We start from the raw sequence: 23,141 nt of genomic DNA, 5'->3' as shown, positions 1-23,141 counted from the left end.
ATTGGCACATGTTAGTGTTAAAAAGACTCTTGGCTTTTTGGTCCACAGTGCTACATCTCAGCTGTCTGTGAAACTCTGTGAGACTGAAAGCTTTTCATTATGGAGGGAATAGATTCCAGCTTTGGAAAAAAAAAAAAAAAAAAAAAGCCTTTTTAAGAAGAGGTTGTATTTTCCACTTCACTTAAACAAATATCCTAATATATCTTACATGGTTTCAGGTAGTATACAGTAGAGTGTGCTGCAGATTCACTGATGTTGAGATATTATTGTTATAGGGGGAAACATTTCATGATATTATCATATCATGAACTACACTTTGACTCACAGGCTGAGCTAGAAATCATCACTTTGGCACAGGTGAAGCGTTGTGGATAGATTTGACTGTTTTACCTAAACAGTCTATAGAATAAGTCTGAAATACATTCATACTTACAAATAGCCCGAGTGTTATTCTAGAATAATCTTATTATTGCACACAAGCATCACATTACCTTAGCTTTATTTGTCTCACACATTTCCTCCTTCTCTGCCCTCTAGGTGTTTGCGTGTGAATCCTAAAGGTCTGGATGAGGAGAGCAAAGACTATCTGTCACTTTACTTGCTCTTAGTCAGCTGCCCAAAGAGCGAGGTGCGCGCCAAGTTTAAGTTTTCTATCCTCAATGCCAAGGGAGAGGAAACCAAAGCCATGGGTAAGTCAGAGCTTAACCAATCCCAGCTGATGCTAACCAACACTCAGAAACACTTAACACGAGTCGGCATTTTCATTTTTCATTTCAATAATTTCCTTAACGTGTCATTGGATATACAGTATGTTGGCATTCAAAAACTATTCAAAGCCAACCTGCGTAGAAGTCTGTGTTCAGCAGAAAACGGAGAACGTCTCAAGGTCGTAAAAGTTTCAAATGAAAAACTCCTGTCACACCTGTGTCTATAGGGCACTGAAATTTGTAAATGCAGGAGTTGGGGGAGTGTGTCTAATACACCGAGTGTGTCTAATAATGTGAAGTATTGATAGCCATATGGGCTTGTGTAATCACTGCCGGTTGGATTCATTTTTAGTAAATATATAATCCAAAGTAGCGTGGGGCAATTTTGATTTTAATTAAAAAAGACCCAACCTTTTTAGAAGTCTTCCTCTGCCTCGCTCCCCGTTGATGAATTGGAAATGAATGCGCCTCCTATTCCTGCTTTTTTTTAATTAGGTTATGTTATGGGAAGGAAAAGCAAACTTGTGTGGAATTGAATTAGTGAGGGCCAGATGTGACCGCTTCCTGGTTATCAGGCTTTCTGGCTGCCTCCTCTCTCCTAGTACCCTACAGCATACTGTACAGGAAGTGTGGAGGAGGGAAGATGGGGTGGGAGCGAGGTGGGGAGAGGAGAGGAGAGGTGGGAGGCGGAAGTGTGTTTGAATCGGAGGCGTATGCGCTGAAACTGTGTACAACCCCCTGCGGTGCAGGTTGTGTAGAAAGGGAAATCATTTTTCCTGCTAAGAAACATTCCCCCATGTGAACCTGACACCCCCATCCCCCTGTGTGTGTTTTCCATCCCTCATTTTCTCACTCAGATCTCTCTCTCCTGCCTTTCACATTCATAATGTCATTTTATTTTCCTTTTATCCTTCTCTTTATTCCACTTCTGTCCTGTAATGTCGGGATACCACCTCTTAATTCTCAGCAGCAGGCTCAGGAAAACTGAACCTCACTGTGGTTATTGTCCTTAAAGGTTTCTCTCCTGGCTATTATTCTTTATGCTGGTAGCTGTGTCGTATTGTGAAGAGGATTTTCCGGTGGTATAAGTAATAAACAGACCTTTGAAGTGTATGACTTCACTGCTTGGCCATTTCGTGAGCACCGCTTCCCTAAATGACCTCAGAAAGGCCAGAATATGGGGAATGCCGAGTGAAGAAGCTCTCATTTTCCTTCCCTCCTCTCTTTTTGTGTCTCGAGGGGCTTTCAGCTATAAATGCTGTGCTCTACGGTGCACACCCCTTCCTATTCTTGCCATATGCCCTCCTCCAATCTTCCCTACGATCCCCCCAGGGAGACCTGGGCCCTCCACTTCGCTCACCCTGTCACAGTAGAAAATTACCCAACTGCCAGCATATTTGTGACAGTTTAGTGAGCACTCTGTCTAAGATTATGGCAGTAAAGATCTATTGGTTCTGTATCATTTAAAATCCAATTTAATCCAGGCCTCTAGGAAAAAGGCCAAATAAAAACAAAGTGCCTTAATTAAGAAAGCTGGGTGGCTGCAGACTGTTTGTGTGGCAGGTCACTCCTCGGCTTGCTTATACACTCCGTCCCTGTGGGGACAATTTTTAATAGAATGCATATTAAGTCTGAGTTCTTTAAGCCAGAACAGTTTGGTAGAGAAATGAGTGAGTAATCAGTAAACTGTGAGCAAGCTGTACTGAAATATAGCAGAGCAACATTGCTATCATGTCAAAACTGATGGAAACCCTCAGTGCTGAGGAGCGGAGGTTTGTGTTTTTAGGTGTTTGAATTTCTGTATTTTTGTAGCTTTTGGATGAGGCAGACTCCGACTTACAAGCCAGTCTCTGTCACTAATAGAAAAGCACTGGCCATACACTCACTGTTAGATTTTACCCACTCTGAGAAGGTATACATTTTGATTTGTGGTGAGATGAGGACTGATGTGTGCATATTGAGAATCAAAGTGCCCCAGCAGCACTTAGAAGAGGAGGCATAAATACAGTCAAAGATATGAAGGCTGTACCACCACAGCAGATTTTGACTGGAAAACTCGACATTATCTGATGAATCTCCCCATCTGCATCAGTCATCCCTTGAGCCCCCTACCAGAGAGTGTGTCTGTGTATCTGGAGCCTCTGACGGTCCGTACTTGCTAATGGAGATAGATTCAGGCAGCAGTGGCATCCCACCACCCCGCCACCCCCTCCGCCCCTCCTCCCCTCACCGTATTCCTGTACTCTCTGCTTGGCCACATCATTTCTCTCCCTGGCTTAATGTGCTGGTTCTCTCCTTCGAGGCTGTTGGGTGGGTTGTAACTTGTCTCTTGACACCCCCTCCTTCCTCCTCTCTTTTGCCAGAGAAAACAGCTGCCCCCCTGCAGACTCCTGCTCTGACAGCTTGGAGAGAAGAGATGGAAAGTTCTCATCCTATGCCGCAAGCTGTTTTGTATTCAAATAGCCTCCTTGTTAAGTCTCCCCTACAGACAATAGTTTTTTTGCTGTGTTGTAGCCAAGGGCTAAGTGAGCTCATGTGTGTATGAGTTGGCCGGAGAGTCTAGTTACAGCAGGTTTTCGGTGTGGGCTGCCTCTATATTTTGTAGCTGGAGATTCAATGTTTTTTGGTTCGAGTTAATTGAAGCTCTGGGTGTGAGCTTGTCAGAGTCTGTTGCCCTCAGTAACTGATGGAGGTGATCAGGCATTCTGTGTGGGTAAGTGGAGCATGGCTAATAGAGTAGAAGCTATTGGTCAGTCTTAACATAATCAGATGGTATTGTGGTATTGACATTGGTAGAAAGAATGTCAATAGACATGTTTGTGCTGACACTATCTTACAGAGCTCAATCTTCAATAGGGATTAGATTTTCTTCTCTAAAAGGCTGTGTGTCATGTTTATATGTATCTGTCTGCTTCATGCCGGCCAATGTGAATCAGCGGGTTGATGGGAATAGTTTTAAATTAGCTTTTAAAACTCTGATACAAGTGAGATAAATATACACCTGTATAGACTGAGGTGTTCTCAGCTGATTCTAATTACCCTTTCACGTCAATAAGTTTTGCGAGTTTGGGAAATGGATGTGATTGTGGTCTGTTGGTGGCGGTGAGTTGTGGTTAGTGCAGGGATTCTGCTGAACTTGAACGTGTGAAGGAAAGACAGAAAGGACAGTGACACGCAGGAAGGGGGATGTTGACTCTGGCTGCTGTGTCGGCCGCTATTTTTCTACATGCCAGCTCGTCTGCTGGCGACCTTCTCGTCGTGTGTGCCAGGCGTGCCCCTGAGCCTCCTGCCTGAATATGGATGCCCTGCTCACTTAAACAGCCTGGCATCACTCCTACTTTCCTCTTCCTCTTCTTCTTCCTTTTCTTCTTCCTCTTCTTCTTCTTCTTCCTCGTCTTCTTCTCCTCGCTGTCTTCAGTTCAGACCTGATTTTTCTCACCTTCCTCATCACTTTCAGTCTTTTTTTGGCAGGGTGAAAAACATCACTCTATTAAAGTGCATTGCAACGTGGTAAAAACATTAAAATTATCTCTATCCTTTATTGAGTGGTACCCATAGATGTTTTACTATGATTTCTCACACAGATGTCATCCTTTCGTTCTTTTAATGAGATCTGTACGTCCTCGACACAAGTGTGGTGTGGCACTTAACACAATCTCCTATATATGCTTGATAGTCTTTCTTTCACACCAGTCTTTTTCATCAGCCACATTTTTCCTGTTGGATATCTCAGTGGCACCGACCCCCTCCACCACTGTCCAGCTCTGTTTGGTATTCTGGCAGAGCGGTTGCACCCCCCACTTTGGCTAGCTCACTGAAAGAGTGAGCGCCAGATATCTGACCTGCAGTTGATTCTCTGCCAGTGCAGGTTTCTGATGCCCCACTGGAGATGGCAGCATGGCATTAGCTGAGCTCAGCACACACACACACACACACACACACACACACACACACACACACACACACACACCCTCACCCTCGTCATCAGCGCCTGTATGCATGTGCACATTCACACACAGAAACACACACACACAGGCACTTCACTGTCAGGGGTGAGGACTGAAGAAGTCACACCTCTCTCTCCCTTTTTCACTAGTCCTCTGGTGATTCTTTCAGCATTTCATCACACGTCTCCTCACCTCTTCCTCCTCATTCCCAGGTTTAATTCCAGTACTTCCACTGGGGAAGTCCTCACCCACCACTGCGGTTGTCGTTTCTTACCTAAATAACAGGACTTCACAATGAGGTTCTGTGTCTTAAGTGCTAGGTCTTGTCAAACATGTTTAAAGGACATGAAAGAGTGCGAGAAAGTCAGCAGAGAGAGTTTCTTCAGACCCCTGAGAGAAATCCAGGTGCTAACTTTATTGCTGTGTGTCCACCCACCCACAAACAGTACAGTGTAGCAAAGCCACAGAAGTGTGACTCTCTATTCAGACCTACTCAACCTTGGCTGAGAGATCTTTGGTCTAAAAAACTCTTTTTGGAAACATCGACACTCCCCCTCTTTTACACATAGAGGCAGAACAATGAATAAAATAGAGTGCTGTCAAAAGCATATTGCATAGATTTGTAATTTTTCTGCAATGGTTTGCATGCATGCATGCTTGTGTGTGTGTGTGTGTGTGTGTGTGTTTGCACAGTGATTCCTCTCAGCTTCTTTGCGTACACAGTCTGTAGAGGCAGGGGATTACAGTGAAGGACCCCCTGCATGAGCAGTAGTGGGAATAACTGCATATGCACTGCACTCCTCCACCAATCCCCCTTTTGGCTGCCTGCTCCCTCAGATCCAAACAGGGGATTTGACACAGGATCTTACATCAGCATTGACACTTCATCTTAGCGCTTCCCACTGTGATCTGTCAGCAGATCTCCTGTTGGGATCTCTACGCAAGAGCAGCCTGAAGAGAAATCTGTTTGAACTGCTGGGGCTAAACACATGTAGTGTTCACACACTGCACATGTATGAGTGTGAGAAGTGATGACCTCTTGGTATGAGGTGGCAGAGCAGCTTAAAGCCAGCCCTGTCAGCTTTTAACAGGAGTCTTCTACTACTTTGTGCCCTTTAACCGGGTTTTACGGTAGATTTAAAGGTTGTCTTTATCATATTTCATCGTCTGGCATTAACACATGAATTGAATCTCGATTGTGAATGGATATACGTTGTCTGCAGAAGTCTTAAATGTCATAAATGAAAAACTGGAAGCATTAAAAAGGGATGAATTGAGTCAGTTAAATTGGGGCCAAAACGTGACTTTCTGTGGTGTCTTTTGATGATCATTCAGGCCTCTCATGCAGGCACATGTCCCATACAGCTGTTTGGATTTCCATGCTTTTTTTTTCTCTAGGAATATGATAACGTGTACATTAAAATAATCCTGATGTATAGCTTGGAATTGGATGTGTTGCAAATCGCAGCTTGCCAGGCACGTCAGTACCCCTCTTAATACTTATATCCCTCTCGATGAGCTGCCTGTTGCTTTCTGCTTGGATCCATGCACAAATGCTAATTTACATACAGTTTATAGTTGATATACTGTATGAGGACTGAAGACACATCGCTTCTACACTTTAGCAGTAGGTACACAAGCCATTTTAATTTCGCTGAATGGATCTTCAGTGTATAATTAGTGATTTGCTCCTGGATTGTGAATCAGCTCAGTGTCAACACAAGCCATTCATTCAGATGCATGTTAACATCCTGTGTATGGGTAATCCTTGGAAGGTTCTTGATGACGTCGAAGAGGACATGAAAAGACCAGAAGAATAAATTGGTTTCTAGTGGTTCTTTTATGTTTGGGTTTCATCTTCCTGTATGGCCATTTAACCCTTTACAGGATAAGGCCCATCAAATATGAAACACGATTACTGTCGTCGTGGTGATGCATGTCGAACCTGATAAGACAGTACAATGTCTGTGCACACAGAAAGGGTCTGTCACTGAAGCTTGGCTCGACTGAACGCACTCAGAGCAGCGTCCCGGGAAGCATTTTCTTCTCATTAACAAAATGGTGAATGATGTAATTTCTCCAAAGAATGGTGTTACATCCCTCCAACAGAGCTCCAGTTAGTTGCTGAATTTATGTGTTAGTGCTGTGTTTCCCTTCTATTGGCAATTAGCTTTAATTTGCTCTGATCTCTGCAGCAGTCATAGTCTGGAGCCATTATCTTTTGACCTTGTATGTGAGTATTTGTGACTGTTAGGTGACTGTAGATAGCTGTGACCGCCCCCACAGTGTGACTGTGGTACACACAAGAACTCCAACACCTTTCGTGTGTCTTTATATTGCAACTGTTACAGAATCCTTCCTGCCACTGTCAGAGATAATTGGCACTCCATAAACACATGATAATTGGACTGCTTTGATCCCTGCAATTTCTCACTTCTTGGCCAAAGAGGCACAGCGGTTCTATCTCATGTTTACCACTAGTCTTTATGTGGCAGCGAGAGGATAGAGAGAGTGAAAGAGGGAGAGAGAGAGAGAGAGATTCTGTTTTCTTCTGAAGTGTTAAAAGCTCCCTGCAGGCAATACTTCCTGCACCCAGCCTCTTTCGCCATTGTTCCTCCGCTGCTTATAGCCATGACTCATAATAAACTTTCTCTTTCGCACACACATTCACACATGCAGAGCTTAATCACATTGTAGAAGTCTCCAAATAATCTTGTTTCACCTTGTTTGTGTGTTTTCTTTTTCCAGAGAGCCAGAGGGCGTACCGTTTTGTCCAGGGGAAGGACTGGGGTTTCAAAAAGTTCATTAGGAGGGACTTCCTGCTGGATGAGGCCAATGGTCTACTGCCCGACGACAAACTGACACTTTTCTGTGAGGTAAGGGCTGAGACCGTTTTGACTATCTGAACTCAGTTTATTTGTCTTCATTTTTAAACTCAGAATCTTTCCAATAGAAGTTGATAGTACAGGCTCCACAGTCAAAAGTGTGGTGCTGGATCAAAATTATTATTCATCAGATGAAATATTTCAACATCGTAGACAAATACAGACATCTATGGTGAATAACCTAATGTTGTTGGATCATACTGATGCTGGATTTTATTTGTTATAGTATATTGTTAAGTATTTGGATTACCCCAGAATATGCAAAGTCTGAGGCTGGGAAAATGGACCACTCAGACTTTTAATAAAAGTCTGAGTGGTCTCAGAATTTTAATACAATCTGAAAATAATGAATGCTGTTGAAATACCTAAATTTCTTGTTAGTATTGGTGGTTTTGCCTCGGAGTGATCACAACTGTAATTCCTGTTCGCTCATCTTTTTATTCAACACTACTGCTCATCGTACGTATGTCCCTGTTAGTGAATAATGTATGTTTTTATTGGTACTACATAGCCTCAGGGTTTAGATCTCTCTCTCATCACTAACACACAAGCTGATTGTCATTCAGCCTGCATGGTGGCTTGGCTCCGATTCCTCTGATCCAAAGCTGGCTGCTGCTCCTCATCGAAAATTCCCTTGTTGTTTTTCAGCTGCAACACAGGGGGCAGCAGAGGTCAACTGTCCTCTCTCTCTCCCGTTCCCCTCTGCTCCTCATAATGGAGCCAGAGTGCACAGAAGAGGTTAAACTTTCTGGATATGTTAATGCCTTAGTTGTAATGCATGCACCCATAAATGTTTAAAAAGCATGGCAGTGGCTGTTTAAAACAATTCTAATTAACCCTGCGGGTATAGAGGAGAGCATGTCTTGAAGTTTTCCCTTTTTGTAGTGAAGCAATGTGCAAGTCTGTTTAAAGTGTTTCCAAACTGGGCTTATTGACAGAGGGGTAGGAGGGGCAGTGCTGCTTCTCCAGAGCAATGTGGGATGGGGGTAGAGTTGTGTGTGTGTGTGTGTGTGTGTGTGTGTGTGTGTGTGTGTGTGTGTGTGTGTGTGTGTGTGTGTGTGTGTGTAGGAGTTATCTTATGCATATATTGTGTGTTTGTGTGTGTGTGTGCAGGCGTGTCTCATTGGGACGTAATTTTGAGGATGACACTGTTTGCTGGACTGAATGAGCTGGAAGAAAGACGGATTAGTTACCTTGTAAAATCCTCTCATCCACCTTCCTGACGGGGAGGAGTTAGGGTTGCTGGTTCAACTCCTTGGTGGCCACTTCCTCCCCCGTAAATATCTGCTGTACTGTGGTAATTAGCCAGCTCTGCTGATGAACAAGCGAGGCAAAGCTGATTCATATAGCACATTTCATACACAAGCAAAAATCAATGTGCTTAATATAAAAACTGTGTACAACAGAAAGGGATTAAAGGAGAGTAGAAAGTAGATAAATAAGAAGAGACAGAGAACATCTTCTGTAATTTTTAAGATTTAGAAGCAGTCTCAGGTCCTGTAGTGTTGTAGTTTTCACCGACTGTGTGTGTGTGGCATAATAACTAAGCTTTACCATTTTTTTTAAACCCAGGAAACATTTAGAGAGCAGAACGGCACCAGATGACCTGAGAGGTCCAGAGAGTTCATATTGTTAAAGCAGAGATGTGATATATAGACAGGCAGCAGTACTTTAAAATCAATTCTGAAACATACTGGGAGGCAGCGTGTTACAGAAAAAAAAGGCAGTCTGGAAGAGGGATGTTTTGTGGAGAAAACGATGAGATTGCCAGTAGTGAGGTCTGGTTTCCTTTTCCACGAACACGTGGGCAGGGCAGTTGGCTGGAGTTAGTTATTGGGAGGGGTACGGCGGGAGGATGGTGGTAAGAAAAGTGTGGAGTGGGTGATTGAATCTCTTTTCCTGGTCTTTTTCCATGTGAAAGTGAAGCCCAGTGTTTACCGTCAGAGACCTGGCTCCGCTTTCGTCCAGATGGTCTTGTCCTGCATCTGAGAGAACCCCATTGCCCTAGAGCCCGGCTCTCTCCCTCTTCTCTCTTCTCTCATCTCCTCCACTTCCTCTTTTTCCCCTCCATCTTATCTCTCATTCAAACCCAGTCTCCTCCCCCTCTTTTCCCTTTTCCTTTAATCTCGTGCTGCCTCCTACTTTGAACATCACAGTTTCTTACTTTTTTCCCTCTTTCTACCTTCACCTCTCTTCCGTGTCCCTTGTCTCCCCCTTCTGCTCATCCTCTCTACCTTTACGTCTTCCCTCTTTGCCCTCCTTCGTCACTCGTCTTTCTTCCTCTGTGTAGTAGATTGTCAAAGAGGCGAAAAGGCTATGAGGAGAATCCAGATCACTGTGGGAGGGGGATACTGGCTCAACCTCTTCTCCTGACCCTTGGTCCCTGCGCTTGGTTCAGTTGCCTCTGGAGACATTAGTAATTCAAATTTAGCACAGGGAATCTGGCTATATGTCATGTCGGAGAGGGCCTGAACAACACCAGCTGCCACTCTCTCTCTCTCTCTCTCTCTTTGTCTCTCTCTTTGTCTCCATCTCTCTTTCTCTCTCCATCCCTGCCAAAGCGCTGTAGACACCTGCAGGTATTTAATGAGGAGATAGCTCCCATTAAAGGTGCTGCGCTGGCTGTCAAAAGAGAGCATGAGGGACAGAGAGCGATAAAGAAGGAAGGGAAGGAGGCTCAGTGAGAAAAGAGGCCTTTTCAGGAAAAAGGGGCGTGCTGGGTGGCAATGAGCGGGGGGGTAAAGAGCAGACAAGGAAGAAATATTAAGATTATACAGGATAAAAAACAAAAGGGCAAGATGGTTTGGATTTGATTTTGTTAGAGAAAGGATGTTTTCATGTGGATGAGACGTGTTTTTACCTTCTCTCATTCCTCCTCTAATGAGACACAGAGGTAAAGGAGGTTAAATCCTCGCTCTCTTTACCTCACCTCTCCTTTTCCCTGTCAGCACCGCAGGTAACGTCTTGTTCTAAGGTCAGACCGTTGCTATCTAGCTGTTCATGCTAATGCAGAGGCTCTGAAAGTCTTCCATACCGGACACACGCGTATGGATCCAATGGGTCCTGGAAAATCTTCACAACTCTGTGTGCTGTCAGGATTCGTCTGCAGGCAGATTCGTGTTGACTGACACCGGAAGGGTTACTACTCTGGAAGTCTGTTTTGATTGACTAAAGGCAAAAGAAAGGGTTGTTTTGGAGGGGAGAAGTTTGTGGTGAAACTTATCTGTCAGTCATGTTAAATTGGCTGCTGAAAAGCAGTAGCAGCACAGCAGTCCACCTTTAGTCGGCCCGAAGTCAGAGAGCTACTGCTGCTGGACACGTCTGGTTCATTTCACAGAGGAAGCCATCTCTCCCCCTGCAGTCTGCTGTGGCTTCAGGAGCAACAAGCAGGACAGACTCTGATATTCTCCGTATCCCTCATGCAGACACAACATATGTTATAAATTATTACTGTGCTTTAGCCATTAATAGGCTATACTTTATCTGTCTTTATCTCAGCTCAAGACATACTGATATATTGATGTCCACAAAAGAAGACAGGTGGGTGGTCGATATGTGCTGGACTTGTTTTTAATCATTTAGCCACTATAATAAAAGCTTTTTAACTTCAGTGCCTTGACTTTTTCCCTGTTTTTTGTGGGCATTGATTGCCAACCTGTGCAACCTTTTCTGTTTCACATTGCTGTCAGATTCAAGAGGTGCTTGTATATCTATTTTCCCAATAGGGACTGATGTATTAAGAATTGCGTAGCGTGTCATGATTGCAGACAAAAGGTGATTGATGACAAAAGGACATGATGATTGGTTAGCACTGGTCTGCACTGCACTTTAATGACAGACAAAATGCATTCAACCTGTCTTGATATACATATCTTCACATATCTTGATAGGACAAAGGACATTTTGAAAGGGAAAAAAATATGTAATTTTGGAACAGGAATAGAATGAGTGATCCAAATATCTGTTTGAAAAGCAGCATTCAAATGTAACAGCCAAACTGCAATCCATTGATTTTTTTTTTCCTTTCATCTACAATCAGGCCAAATATTCCTTCCCTACAACAACCACCCCGATTCATTCCACAGTACACAGAGGAAGAATAACAACTGATGATGACTGGATTGGCATTGATTATATTGTCCTTTGAGAAGTGCTGCATATTTGGCTGCTGTCTGATTTACACATAAATGAAGTAATGGGGGGGTGAAGACAGTTTTCACTTGGTGATTTATTTATTTTTTTCAGCTTCTGTAAATATCACTGTGAAGTGCTACAGAGGAAAGAACAGAGGTTTTCTTTTACTGATACAGTATCTTCTCATTAAACAGCACAGCAGACGTTTATTAATGAAGTTGGAAAGTCTTTATCTTAAGTCGTGACGTATTTCAAACTGAAACACAATAGATTTGAGATGGGAGGAGCTGTTTTGGGTGCCCCTGTTTCCAGAGGTTAAAACCCATTCATTTTTCCCATAGACAATGTAACATGACTCACAGTTAAAGCACACCGATGACTTGGATCAGTCTGAGATCAGTTCAGTCAGTTCAGTCATCAGTCTACATGATTAGATGTTGTGTACAGAAAGTGGGGGAGAAGTTAACTACGACTCCCAAGGTTCTTAATGTTACTGCTAATGACAGGCGCAAGCTAAGGCTCAAAGTAATGACAAAAGTGAAAACACAACCTGCAACTTAAATCACTTTTAAATTCTAATAAACTTCAGTAGCTATGTCGCCACGTTTAATTAACAACAACAATTTTAGTTAACAACATTGTGAATTCCCTACTGTTCTGATTCGCACCTTGGCCTTTTTCTCCATTACAATGGCACCAAAGGCTGATGGACATTGGAGCATTTAGACCCGTCCGACCTGCCCCAAAATAACAGACAAAACACGATGTCTCAGAATCAAAGTTTAAATAATTCACTTAATAATTATTGTGAATTATGTGTCTTAATAACTTTGAGTATTTTTCTTTTCACCGTCTTCAAGATAAAATTGCATCTAAAATAAGATATTGTTCATCTTCAAACCTTAAATGTAGATTTTTGAAATGAGTCCTTTTTGGAGAAATAAGAACCTCGTCACTCTCAGTGGTAATTGTAATGTGTAGGGCAGAATAAGAGGCAAAAAGCTGTGCCTATGCATTTTTAGCTATTATTAATGCACTGTATGGTAACCAGTTATACACCTCTGTGTGAGACACAAAAGGGTGATGAGTGCATCAGTGCCTGCGAGTTCAAATTGGAAGATGAACCAGTGTTTTGCTTTATGTTGATTGCTTTATCTTCTGCACATAAACTATCTTTGATGCGATTTACTGTAACACATTGCGACTGGTGTCTTGGCCACTGCTCGCAGGTCGGAGGTCTTTTCTTTAAGGCTCTTCCACCGTGTCCCTCCTGGAGCGAGGTGGCGGTGGGAGAATAAATGAGTGGGGTGCTGATGTTCAGCTGTTTCCTCCTCTTCCTCATGGTGTTAGTGCGGCTTGCCTCTCCTGTCGGTGGGTAAGCACTTTGCCGGGTGACAGCACCCATCCTTCACAGGGCCCTGCCATATGCTGTGTTGCTGTCAGAGGAGACGACTGCAGATGCTCCAGCTGCTCCCTCCCTGCACACTGAACAACATGCACACACACATACCGCTCTCAGAACAGGATAAAGAGGCAGAGGCTGGAAGAGGCACAGGGAGGCAGGGGTGAGGGAGAAAGGATGCACATAGAAGTTTGGGTTTTTTGTCGGCAAAAGGGGAAGGCAAAAACAATCCCTCATTTGTGGGAAGTGAGGTAAAATCTTCTGTTTTTGCCTGAGCAAAAGTGAAAAAGGTAAAATCAGTTGAATCATTTCAAAAGGAGGTTGTAGACCTAATCAAAGAGATGGACATAAAAATGCTAATTGCAGGTGAGGTACAGACATAATGAGCAAACAGAATGCAAGCTTGATCCTTCTCCTGCTGTGGGATTTTCACAGTGATTGCTTGTTGGCAGCCATTTTTGAGCCATAACAGATCTTTTAATTGATTGTGCCTTTGCAACACTTTTGCACCAACACCACATCAACAGGTTTTTTTTTTTTTATATCCCATCAAAAGCCCTTTGCTTCTCCCAGAGTAAAGAACAAACAGGGAACTTTTGCTGCTTATTTATTTATTTTGTTTGTCCAAACATCTCCTTCAGGCACTTTAGCTCGGGCCTCGGAGTCTCAAAGCTATCACTTTAGTGTCTGTGATCCTCCAACAGAGAAAACAAAACTACTTAAAAAGGAAACCCAAATGGCTGGCGCACACAGACGGCATGCAGAGGCTCATGCTCACTGCCAGTGATAATACTGAGTGCATGTGCGTGAGCGTGTGTGTGTGGAAAGTCTTTATCTTAAGTCGTGACGTATTTCAAACTGAAACACAATAGATTTGAGATGGGAGGAGCTGTTTTGGGTGCCCCTGTTTCCAGAGGTTAAAACCCATTCATTTTTCCCATAGACAATGTAACATGACTCACAGTTAAAGCACACCGATGACTTGGATCAGTCTGAGATCAGTTCAGTCAGTTCAGTCATCAGTCTACATGATTAGATGTTGTGTACAGAAAGTGGGGGAGAAGTTAACTACGACTCCCAAGGTTCTTAATGTTACTGCTAATGACAGGCGCAAGCTAAGGCTCAAAGTAATGACAAAAGTGAAAACACAACCTGCAACTTAAATCACTTTTAAATTCTAATAAACTTCAGTAGCTATGTCGCCACGTTTAATTAACAACAACAATTTTAGTTAACAACATTGTGAATTCCCTACTGTTCTGATTCGCACCTTGGCCTTTTTCTCCATTACAATGGCACCAAAGGCTGATGGACATTGGAGCATTTAGACCCGTCCGACCTGCCCCAAAATAACAGACAAAACACGATGTCTCAGAATCAAAGTTTAAATAATTCACTTAATAATTATTGTGAATTATGTGTCTTAATAACTTTGAGTATTTTTCTTTTCACCGTCTTCAAGATAAAATTGCATCTAAAATAAGATATTGTTCATCTTCAAACCTTAAATGTAGATTTTTGAAATGAGTCCTTTTTGGAGAAATAAGAACCTCGTCACTCTCAGTGGTAATTGTAATGTGTAGGGCAGAATAAGAGGCAAAAAGCTGTGCCTATGCATTTTTAGCTATTATTAATGCACTGTATGGTAACCAGTTATACACCTCTGTGTGAGACACAAAAGGGTGATGAGTGCATCAGTGCCTGCGAGTTCAAATTGGAAGATGAACCAGTGTTTTGCTTTATGTTGATTGCTTTATCTTCTGCACATAAACTATCTTTGATGCGATTTACTGTAACACATTGCGACTGGTGTCTTGGCCACTGCTCGCAGGTCGGAGGTCTTTTCTTTAAGGCTCTTCCACCGTGTCCCTCCTGGAGCGAGGTGGCGGTGGGAGAATAAATGAGTGGGGTGCTGATGTTCAGCTGTTTCCTCCTCTTCCTCATGGTGTTAGTGCGGCTTGCCTCTCCTGTCGGTGGGTAAGCACTTTGCCGGGTGACAGCACCCATCCTTCACAGGGCCCTGCCATATGCTGTGTTGCTGTCAGAGGAGACGACTGCAGATGCTCCAGCTGCTCCCTCCCTGCACACTGAACAACATGCACACACACATACCGCTCTCAGAACAGGATAAAGAGGCAGAGGCTGGAAGAGGCACAGGGAGGCAGGGGTGAGGGAGAAAGGATGCACATAGAAGTTTGGGTTTTTTGTCGGCAAAAGGGGAAGGCAAAAACAATCCCTCATTTGTGGGAAGTGAGGTAAAATCTTCTGTTTTTGCCTGAGCAAAAGTGAAAAAGGTAAAATCAGTTGAATCATTTCAAAAGGAGGTTGTAGACCTAATCAAAGAGATGGACATAAAAATGCTAATTGCAGGTGAGGTACAGACATAATGAGCAAACAGAATGCAAGCTTGATCCTTCTCCTGCTGTGGGATTTTCACAGTGATTGCTTGTTGGCAGCCATTTTTGAGCCATAACAGATCTTTTAATTGATTGTGCCTTTGCAACACTTTTGCACCAACACCACATCAACAGGTTTTTTTTTTTTTATATCCCATCAAAAGCCCTTTGCTTCTCCCAGAGTAAAGAACAAACAGGGAACTTTTGCTGCTTATTTATTTATTTTGTTTGTCCAAACATCTCCTTCAGGCACTTTAGCTCGGGCCTCGGAGTCTCAAAGCTATCACTTTAGTGTCTGTGATCCTCCAACAGAGAAAACAAAACTACTTAAAAAGGAAACCCAAATGGCTGGCGCACACAGACGGCATGCAGAGGCTCATGCTCACTGCCAGTGATAATACTGAGTGCATGTGCGTGAGCGTGTGTGTGTGGAAAGCCTCTGTCTGTGCGCATGTGTGTAAGACAGAAGTTGGCCAGACACAACACACTTGGCTGCGAGTTGGGGCGCAGGCCTCAACGCTCGTTCAGCAGCTTGACTTCAAATCATGCATGAAATATGCCTGTGTCTGTGCAGATTCACCCAAACACCTCTGTGTCAATAGTGAGCTGACCGCTTGTCTGTGAGCTGAGCCACTGAGATGCAAACAGCTGTGTTCCTCCACACAGCAAAAGAAATGACCACTGTATCATATGAGCAGGCACATACAGTGGTGTGATTACTAAAAGGTACCACTGTATATGTAAGAATGTGAAGCAATTTACATGAATTAATCGCTTTTTTATAGCCATTATGTGAACGGATTGTTACATAACTTTGAGTGATTTCTATGTGAAGAAACATGGACTCAAAACCAAACAAACCTCTGTTCTTTAAAACCTGTTGCTTTGTAGATTTCATGTGCATTATCTCCAGTCTAATGTTACTCATCCCACTCCTATCATCTGTTTATCAGTGACGTTAGTTCAGGATTACTGTAGTCTCAACCCACTGTACACAACGTTAATTCACATTCTGTGTAGTAACATTACTTGACAATATAAAAGGCCTATTGAAGGTTTATTTTAATTAAGTCTGGTAATAATATTCCATCTAGTCCACTATTTCATGTAGTACACTGACCATTAGCTTTATTATCGAACAAATTGATCTTTGATGACATTGCTGAGCCCATAGAGTTGAGCTAGACAAACAGTGATTGATATCGCTAGCTAGCTAGCTAACGTTGATTTATCATATAAATGTAGTCATTGTATCATGCAGCCAGAATGGATTAGATGGACGTCACTAGCCGATCTCGTGATAGCTGATAACGATATTACATTTTATAAATGCTATTTCAGAAAAGCATAACGTAAGTGGAACTATAGTCTCACATAGCCAGACCGCCACACTTCATTTTGGTGCTGTACTATCACTGGAGAGTCAAATACAGTCTGTAGTCTCAAATAGAGTTTATAATCAAACTATAATAACAGTATAACTTTAGTTACGTTATCTATCAATATGATGCCGCTCAATCACGTTCAGTCTCATGTATGTGTGGTGTCATTGATAACAAGGGTTTTCTGAAGGTTACATAAGTACCTTTAAGAGAAGATTAAGTTTGAGTGAAGAATTGTGACAGTCTAGTTCATTGTCTTTTTTTTTTAAGGTCTCAGCAGTACCAGGACTCAAAAAGTTATTTAAAGTTATAATCCTTATGATTTCATAACTGGTTGATGTGGTGACACCTGTGGTCTATATTCGGTCCAGTCCATAATCAGCCTTTTTATGTCCTGCCAAAATGGGACATTGTATGTGGGGCATCAGTCGGTCATATGTGACTTTATTTTGTTTTGTGTTTTCAACACAACAGCAGGGTATAATAAAGTTGGTTGGTTTAAATCGGATCTGATCAAAATGAATGAATGAGTGAATGAATGAAAATTCCTATGATTTCTTCACAATAAAAGCCACTCTGTGTTTGGCCAGCTCAATGTGAGGCAGCAGCAGTAAGAAATGTTCAGTTTGCATTAGCACTAATTTAATACAGCTCTGACACGGTGTAAAGAGAGAGAACAGTAAACAGTGACGCTGATATCAATGGGATAAAATTACAAACAGTAATGCTTAATTACATGCATGCATCGTTTATTGTGAATCTCTCATGCGTAGGTGGATAATTTGAATCCAACGTGGGAATGGCAGGCTCCACCACTAACAATGAAAACTATTATATAGAGCCATAAACCAAAAATAGTGTCACAAGCAGAGTTTGAAATCATAAAAATCTTAATGATAGCTTTAATAGGGGCTGGTTGTGCTGCCTACTAAGTTTTCCTCTGTCTGTCAGTCTGTCGTCATAGTTCTATTCGTGAGGTTTTTGTGGCGATCACTTGGCAGGCTTTAGTTTTTGATTTGTTGTGAGCTGTTAAGTGACACACTGTTCTTTGTCTGGTGTCTGCAGCTGCTCAGACGAACCACCCAGTCGTTAGTGGTTTCATGCTTTTTTTTTTTTTTTTTTCCAAACAAACCAGAAATATAAAATAAATTACCTTTTACGCACCAAAGAAAAGACTCGCCAAACACTGCGTTGTCAGGACAGCAAAAATAAGAGCTTCCATTAACTCCTTAAGCAGCCAGCAGCAGCAGAAGGCTGGAAAACCATAATTATAAACTTGCATGAAATGAATAGCCTGTTATTAAAGAAGGTGGGGTTCCAGCTATTGTCTTCCTGTGAATGAAGTGTTTATTTTTGACTATTGTGTAATAGCTTTTGGATTTATGGCTGTGTTTGTTTAATTTAGTGTCAGGACCACATCAGATTCTGTTATTAATCTCAGTTTTAATCAGTTCAGTGACCCGTTGCAGCTGCTAATTCTGATGCATGTATCAGCCTCTGTCTCCGAGCTAAAATATCCTGTCATTGATCTGAATGTGTTGGATTTTTGTGAGCAATAACATCTAAAAGTGGGTGGAGAGGATGAATAACAAAGGGAGAGGGAGAAGGAAAGCTGCAGAGTGTGTCTGTGACATCAAGCCTGTTTACTCTGGCTGGCTGGAGAGTGAAGGGGAGTCATGCATTATAAAAAGCTGGTGATGAGTTCTGTGCTCGCAGCTTTAGACGACAAGTTTAAAGATCACAGATCTATTTAGCTGTTGTAGATGAAAAGTGTTTATGCGTATGTTGTGTTTGTGTCCATGGTTTAAATTAAAAACTGGTCACATTTGTCTCATTCCATGGCTAAGATAAATTCACCTTGCTATGTCTTCAGGTATGCTGTATAATAATATGTGATATACAGTATGTCCAGCCAATGTTTACAGTCTAACATTCGATTCAGGTGAAATATCTATCAAATGCCTATGAATTCCAGTTGATGATGTCCGTTATACATTACTGCACGAACTCTGAACTTCTGTTCCCTTTCTATTATTAGCTTTTGGTAAAATAGCAGTGACTCCATGGACAAAAATGGTAATTGATTTGAAACACAGTGCAGATAGAACACAGGTTAGGTTGTGAGAGATACAGAATATAGAATATTATAATAGTTACCTCCACAGAGCTTGACAGTAGGTTTTCAAGATTCGGATCACTGTTAGCCATTGAGTTTGTTGTGGTTGCCTCTTGTTTTCATAGTGTAGAATCTTTGTCCAGGCAGATGGGAGTGCTGCTGAATGAAAGATAAGTTGTAATTTCACCAAAACACTGGGAGCAACGTCGTGCAAATGCATCAAAGGGTGGATTTCTGAAAAAAAAAAATTCAAATAGTGACTGTGGGCTGCAGCAGGTGTTCCAGGAACTTGGATTTAAGAATCTCAATTCAGCAAATCAGGTCTTGTTTTCGATCCCATTTAATACAATTCACATGAGTGCTATTGGTGTGTGTGTGTGTGTGTGTGTGTGTGTGTGTGTGTGTGTGCCTGTGGAAAGGTCGACTGTCTGTCACAAAAGCACATATTTAACAATATTTACATAACAAATTTACATATTTAATATTTAACATCTATTTGTACATACTACATTGCTATACTATATTATTCATCTAATACTGATCTTTTGTACATTTTAAGTATTTGATATTTTCAGTTTGCATTTCTTTTGTGTTGTCTGCGTTGCTGCTGTAACAAGCAAATGTCCCCGGTGTGGGACTAATAAAGGATCATCTTGTCTTATCTATCTTATCTTATAATGTGTATTAATAGATTCTAGTAAGATCACGAGACACTGTGCTTGTCAGTCAGCAGGCAACAACGGAAGCTGTCCATTATTTCCCAGTCAAACAGGTGCTTATTTCCATGTTACTCATAGCTAAGCTGTATGATAAATGCCAGTTTTTGGAAGCTTGTATTGGGACAGAATTGCAACCGTTCTGAATTTTTACTGAGTGAGAACGCTTTAAAGTTGCTCAACTTTGAACGCCATGTGTTGAGTCATGAAAATGTGTGGTAAGGGGAACTGGAAGAAACTTAAATGTGGGACTGACAAATCTTGACAATTCTATGAAGCTAGTAGAGATATGCACTCATGCTGATTTCCATCTAGTTACCCATAATGTCAGCAGCAATACGCCTCAGATTAGAAGGGAGCCTGTCCCAAATCAGGTCAGTAAAACTATGCAATGTGCAAATTTAAATGATATTTATGCAAATTATGTATTTTTCTAATTTAACAACAAGAAGGAAATTACTCTTAAAGATTTATTTTTAAAGCATGAGGGTGCGTGTGTGTGTGTGTGTGTGTGTGTGTGTGTGTGTGTGTGTGTGTGTGTGTGTGTGTGTGTGTGTTTGTGAGTGTGAGTGTGAGTGTGTGTGTGTGTGTGTGTGTGTGTGTGTGTGTGTGTGTGTGTGTGTGTGTGTGTGTGTGCAGTTTGATGAGGTGAGTTTACTCTTTGCATGTGTCTGTCCATGTGTCTGCTGTTTGTCCCTGATCTCTGCCCATGTTTATGTGTTTGAGAATCCACAGGACTGACTGAAAAATGAGAAGAGGGAGGTAAAAGAACAAGTGTTCCATAACTTAATGAATTTCATTTGATTTGATTTTTTTTTTTCTTTTTCAAACTATTTCACGCATGGCAAAACACTGTAAATCCATAAACAAACACATAAATAGGCAGAAAAAGATTGATGCATTATGAATAAATCATCTGGGTACTGAAACTCAATATTAACTCTGCGTTGCCTGGAGGGTTGAGAGGGGGCTTACGACAGATCCATCTTGAGTCTGAGGAACTAACTGGGAGGCGAGCGCATTAGTAAGCACTTATCTTGGGAACTTAATTACCAAAACAAATGATGATTGTCAGTGGCAATGATTCTTCATTACTGTTATTATTCTTTACCTAGGGTTGTATACAGAATGTGTTTCTGTAGGCATCATCGTCTTTAACACCACTGGGGATTAAATGAAAGTCAGTCAGTCAGTCAGTGATTCACATAGTTGGTCACTCAGACCAGTACTGAGCAAGATATCTTCACCATTGCTGGCCAGATTTCCATGAAATTTGTCAAGAGCATTTAAACTCCCCAGAGGATGATTCATATTGACCTTAAAGGACCAGTGTGTAGGATTTAGGATCTTAGAAACTAGCTTAGCTTCATATCTACATAGGGAATGAGTTTTCTTTCAGCCCGCCATTTTGTACCAGAATGGACAAACCAAACACTGGCTTTAGAGAGGGCCTTTTATCTTTCTAATTTGCTTGACACGGTAGTGTTGCCTACACGCTGGGAAAGGGAGAGGTGAGGTGAGGGGTATTCAGCTGGTTACAATCTGCAACCTCATCACTAGATCCCACTAAATCCTACACACTGGTCCTTTAAAATGTAATGACTGAATTTTCCCAAAATTTGCTGTGGAAATTTGTCCCCACGAGAGGATCTTAATATTTCGGGTAATTAAAAAAATCGGGAGTCTACATTTCTTGTTGTACTAGCATTAAACCAAAATTATGCAAGAATTACCAAACTCTAAAATTTGCTGTGCACCAGTCAGTATTGTATCAGCAAGAGGACAAGCTTTTTCGTGTCCTTTTTTAGGTCAAAGTGCCATTTTTGGATTAAAGTTCAGCCAATAGGTAGATCACCAAACACATTTATGCTTCCAATGGAAAATACCCATTGAATTTTAACTAGCCCATGACCTTTCGTCTAGCACCTCCAGCAGGTGAAGCTTTACAACTCAGCTCCTCTACTAACAATAACACAAACAACCAACCCTCAACACCTTTGTATTGATGGTTGTGATGAAAATTCAAATATGGCATTTGTCCATGCCGCCTACACTGACGTACATAAGTGTTTTCTGATCTGACGCTCCTATCAGCGGGACATCATCATTTGTCTGTGCATCCAAAACCTTCAAGTCAAATCCATGTTTTGGCCTGATGATGCTATGGATGAGGTTTGTTTGGGCTTAGGCGCAAAAACAACTGAAAGATCATAGTTTGGGTTAATATAACAACCTCATCAAGGTTAGGGGACTTTCATTATTGTTGTTACAATAATAAACACTTGGTTAAGGTCAGGGAACAATAGCTGTCATAAAAGAAAAATGTCTGTAAGTAATGTAAGTAGGTGGATAAATTTCTGCTTGGTGATCATCAGAAAGCAACCAACCATAAATACTAAAAATATAGGTAAATGCTTCAGGGACAGTTTTATTAAAATGTTATACAAGTTTAATTTAATTTATATTATATTTGATTGAATATAAGTTATTAATTTTGCTGTATATAGTAAATTAACATGATAAATTTGGGCAATGTCTGAAAGTTGTGTTAATTGACTACATCTTTGCCCACGTGTCCAGTATGAGGAGGAGTGTTTGGAGGAAGATGATCCAAGGAGAAAGAGGAAGAGGTTGACCATGACTGAAGATGACAGCTAATGGCGTGAAGACTGTCAGGGCAGCCGGTGTGTCTAAATAACCAGGTGCTGCGATTTAGTTTCTGCCTGGTTAAACAGTGGAATAATTGGTCAAGTTATCCAGTAATTAGACCGGCTCTACCACGCTGCCTCTGAGAGCCCGGTGACTGCTCCGCCATGCTAATTGGGCTATTTATACCGAGACACATTGACCAGGCTCTCTGGCTTCCTTTCCAATTCGCTTTTCAGCACTTGTTTATTTTTTTCAGTGTGTACTCAGGACACCGGGCTGGACTCACCAACCTCCAGCTCCTCCTCTCCCTCTCTTCCTCCTCCTCTCTTCCTAAAACCATTTTTCATTCCAACTTGAGCTTGCTGAACCATTGTCCTCTGCCCTCTGTCTCTTTGTCCATCTGTCTGTCTCTCGCCGCTGTTTTTTTTCTCACTGTTGTTTTTGCTCCCTCTCCTCCCTTATTCACAGCAGCTCCTTTTCTCCCAGGCTTTCTGTATTGCTAATCAGTGTTTTATGAATGCCAGAGTCTGTGCGCGGGACTGTGTCTTCCTCATGTGAATGTGTGTGTGAGCATTCCTCTGTGAGTGTGTGGAGATGGATGTACGTCAGTCAGTCAGACCTGCATCCTCCTGGAGTGTGATTAATAGAGCCAGCTGTGGAAACCAGACTGTCACACACACACACACACACACACACACACACACGCACGCACACACACTCACACACACTCACACATACGCACACACACACAGGAATACTTTGAATGCTCCTTTCTATAGAAAACTCACATTTTCGTCTCACTGTGTG

At 42.0% G+C, this 23,141-nt stretch overlaps 1 protein-coding gene across 3 annotated transcripts in view; it reads left to right on the top strand.

The window, feature by feature from the left end:
• Positions 1–23,141, top strand: part of spop (speckle type BTB/POZ protein) — an 86,449-nt gene that overhangs the window by 45,547 nt on the left and 17,761 nt on the right. For all 3 annotated transcript variants that reach the window (XM_056401462.1, XM_056401461.1, XM_056401463.1), the window contains 2 exons: positions 538–689; positions 7,403–7,530. In XM_056401462.1, the coding sequence (XP_056257437.1) occupies positions 538–689; positions 7,403–7,530 (280 nt within the window). The remainder of the gene's footprint in view (positions 1–537; positions 690–7,402; positions 7,531–23,141) is intronic.

The sequence above is a fragment of the Seriola aureovittata genome, chromosome 17 (assembly GCF_021018895.1).
Source record: "Seriola aureovittata isolate HTS-2021-v1 ecotype China chromosome 17, ASM2101889v1, whole genome shotgun sequence".
NCBI lineage: Eukaryota > Metazoa > Chordata > Actinopteri > Carangiformes > Carangidae > Seriola > Seriola aureovittata.
Note: the sequence above shows the minus strand (reverse complement) of the source record. Positions and strands in the feature narration are given on the sequence as shown.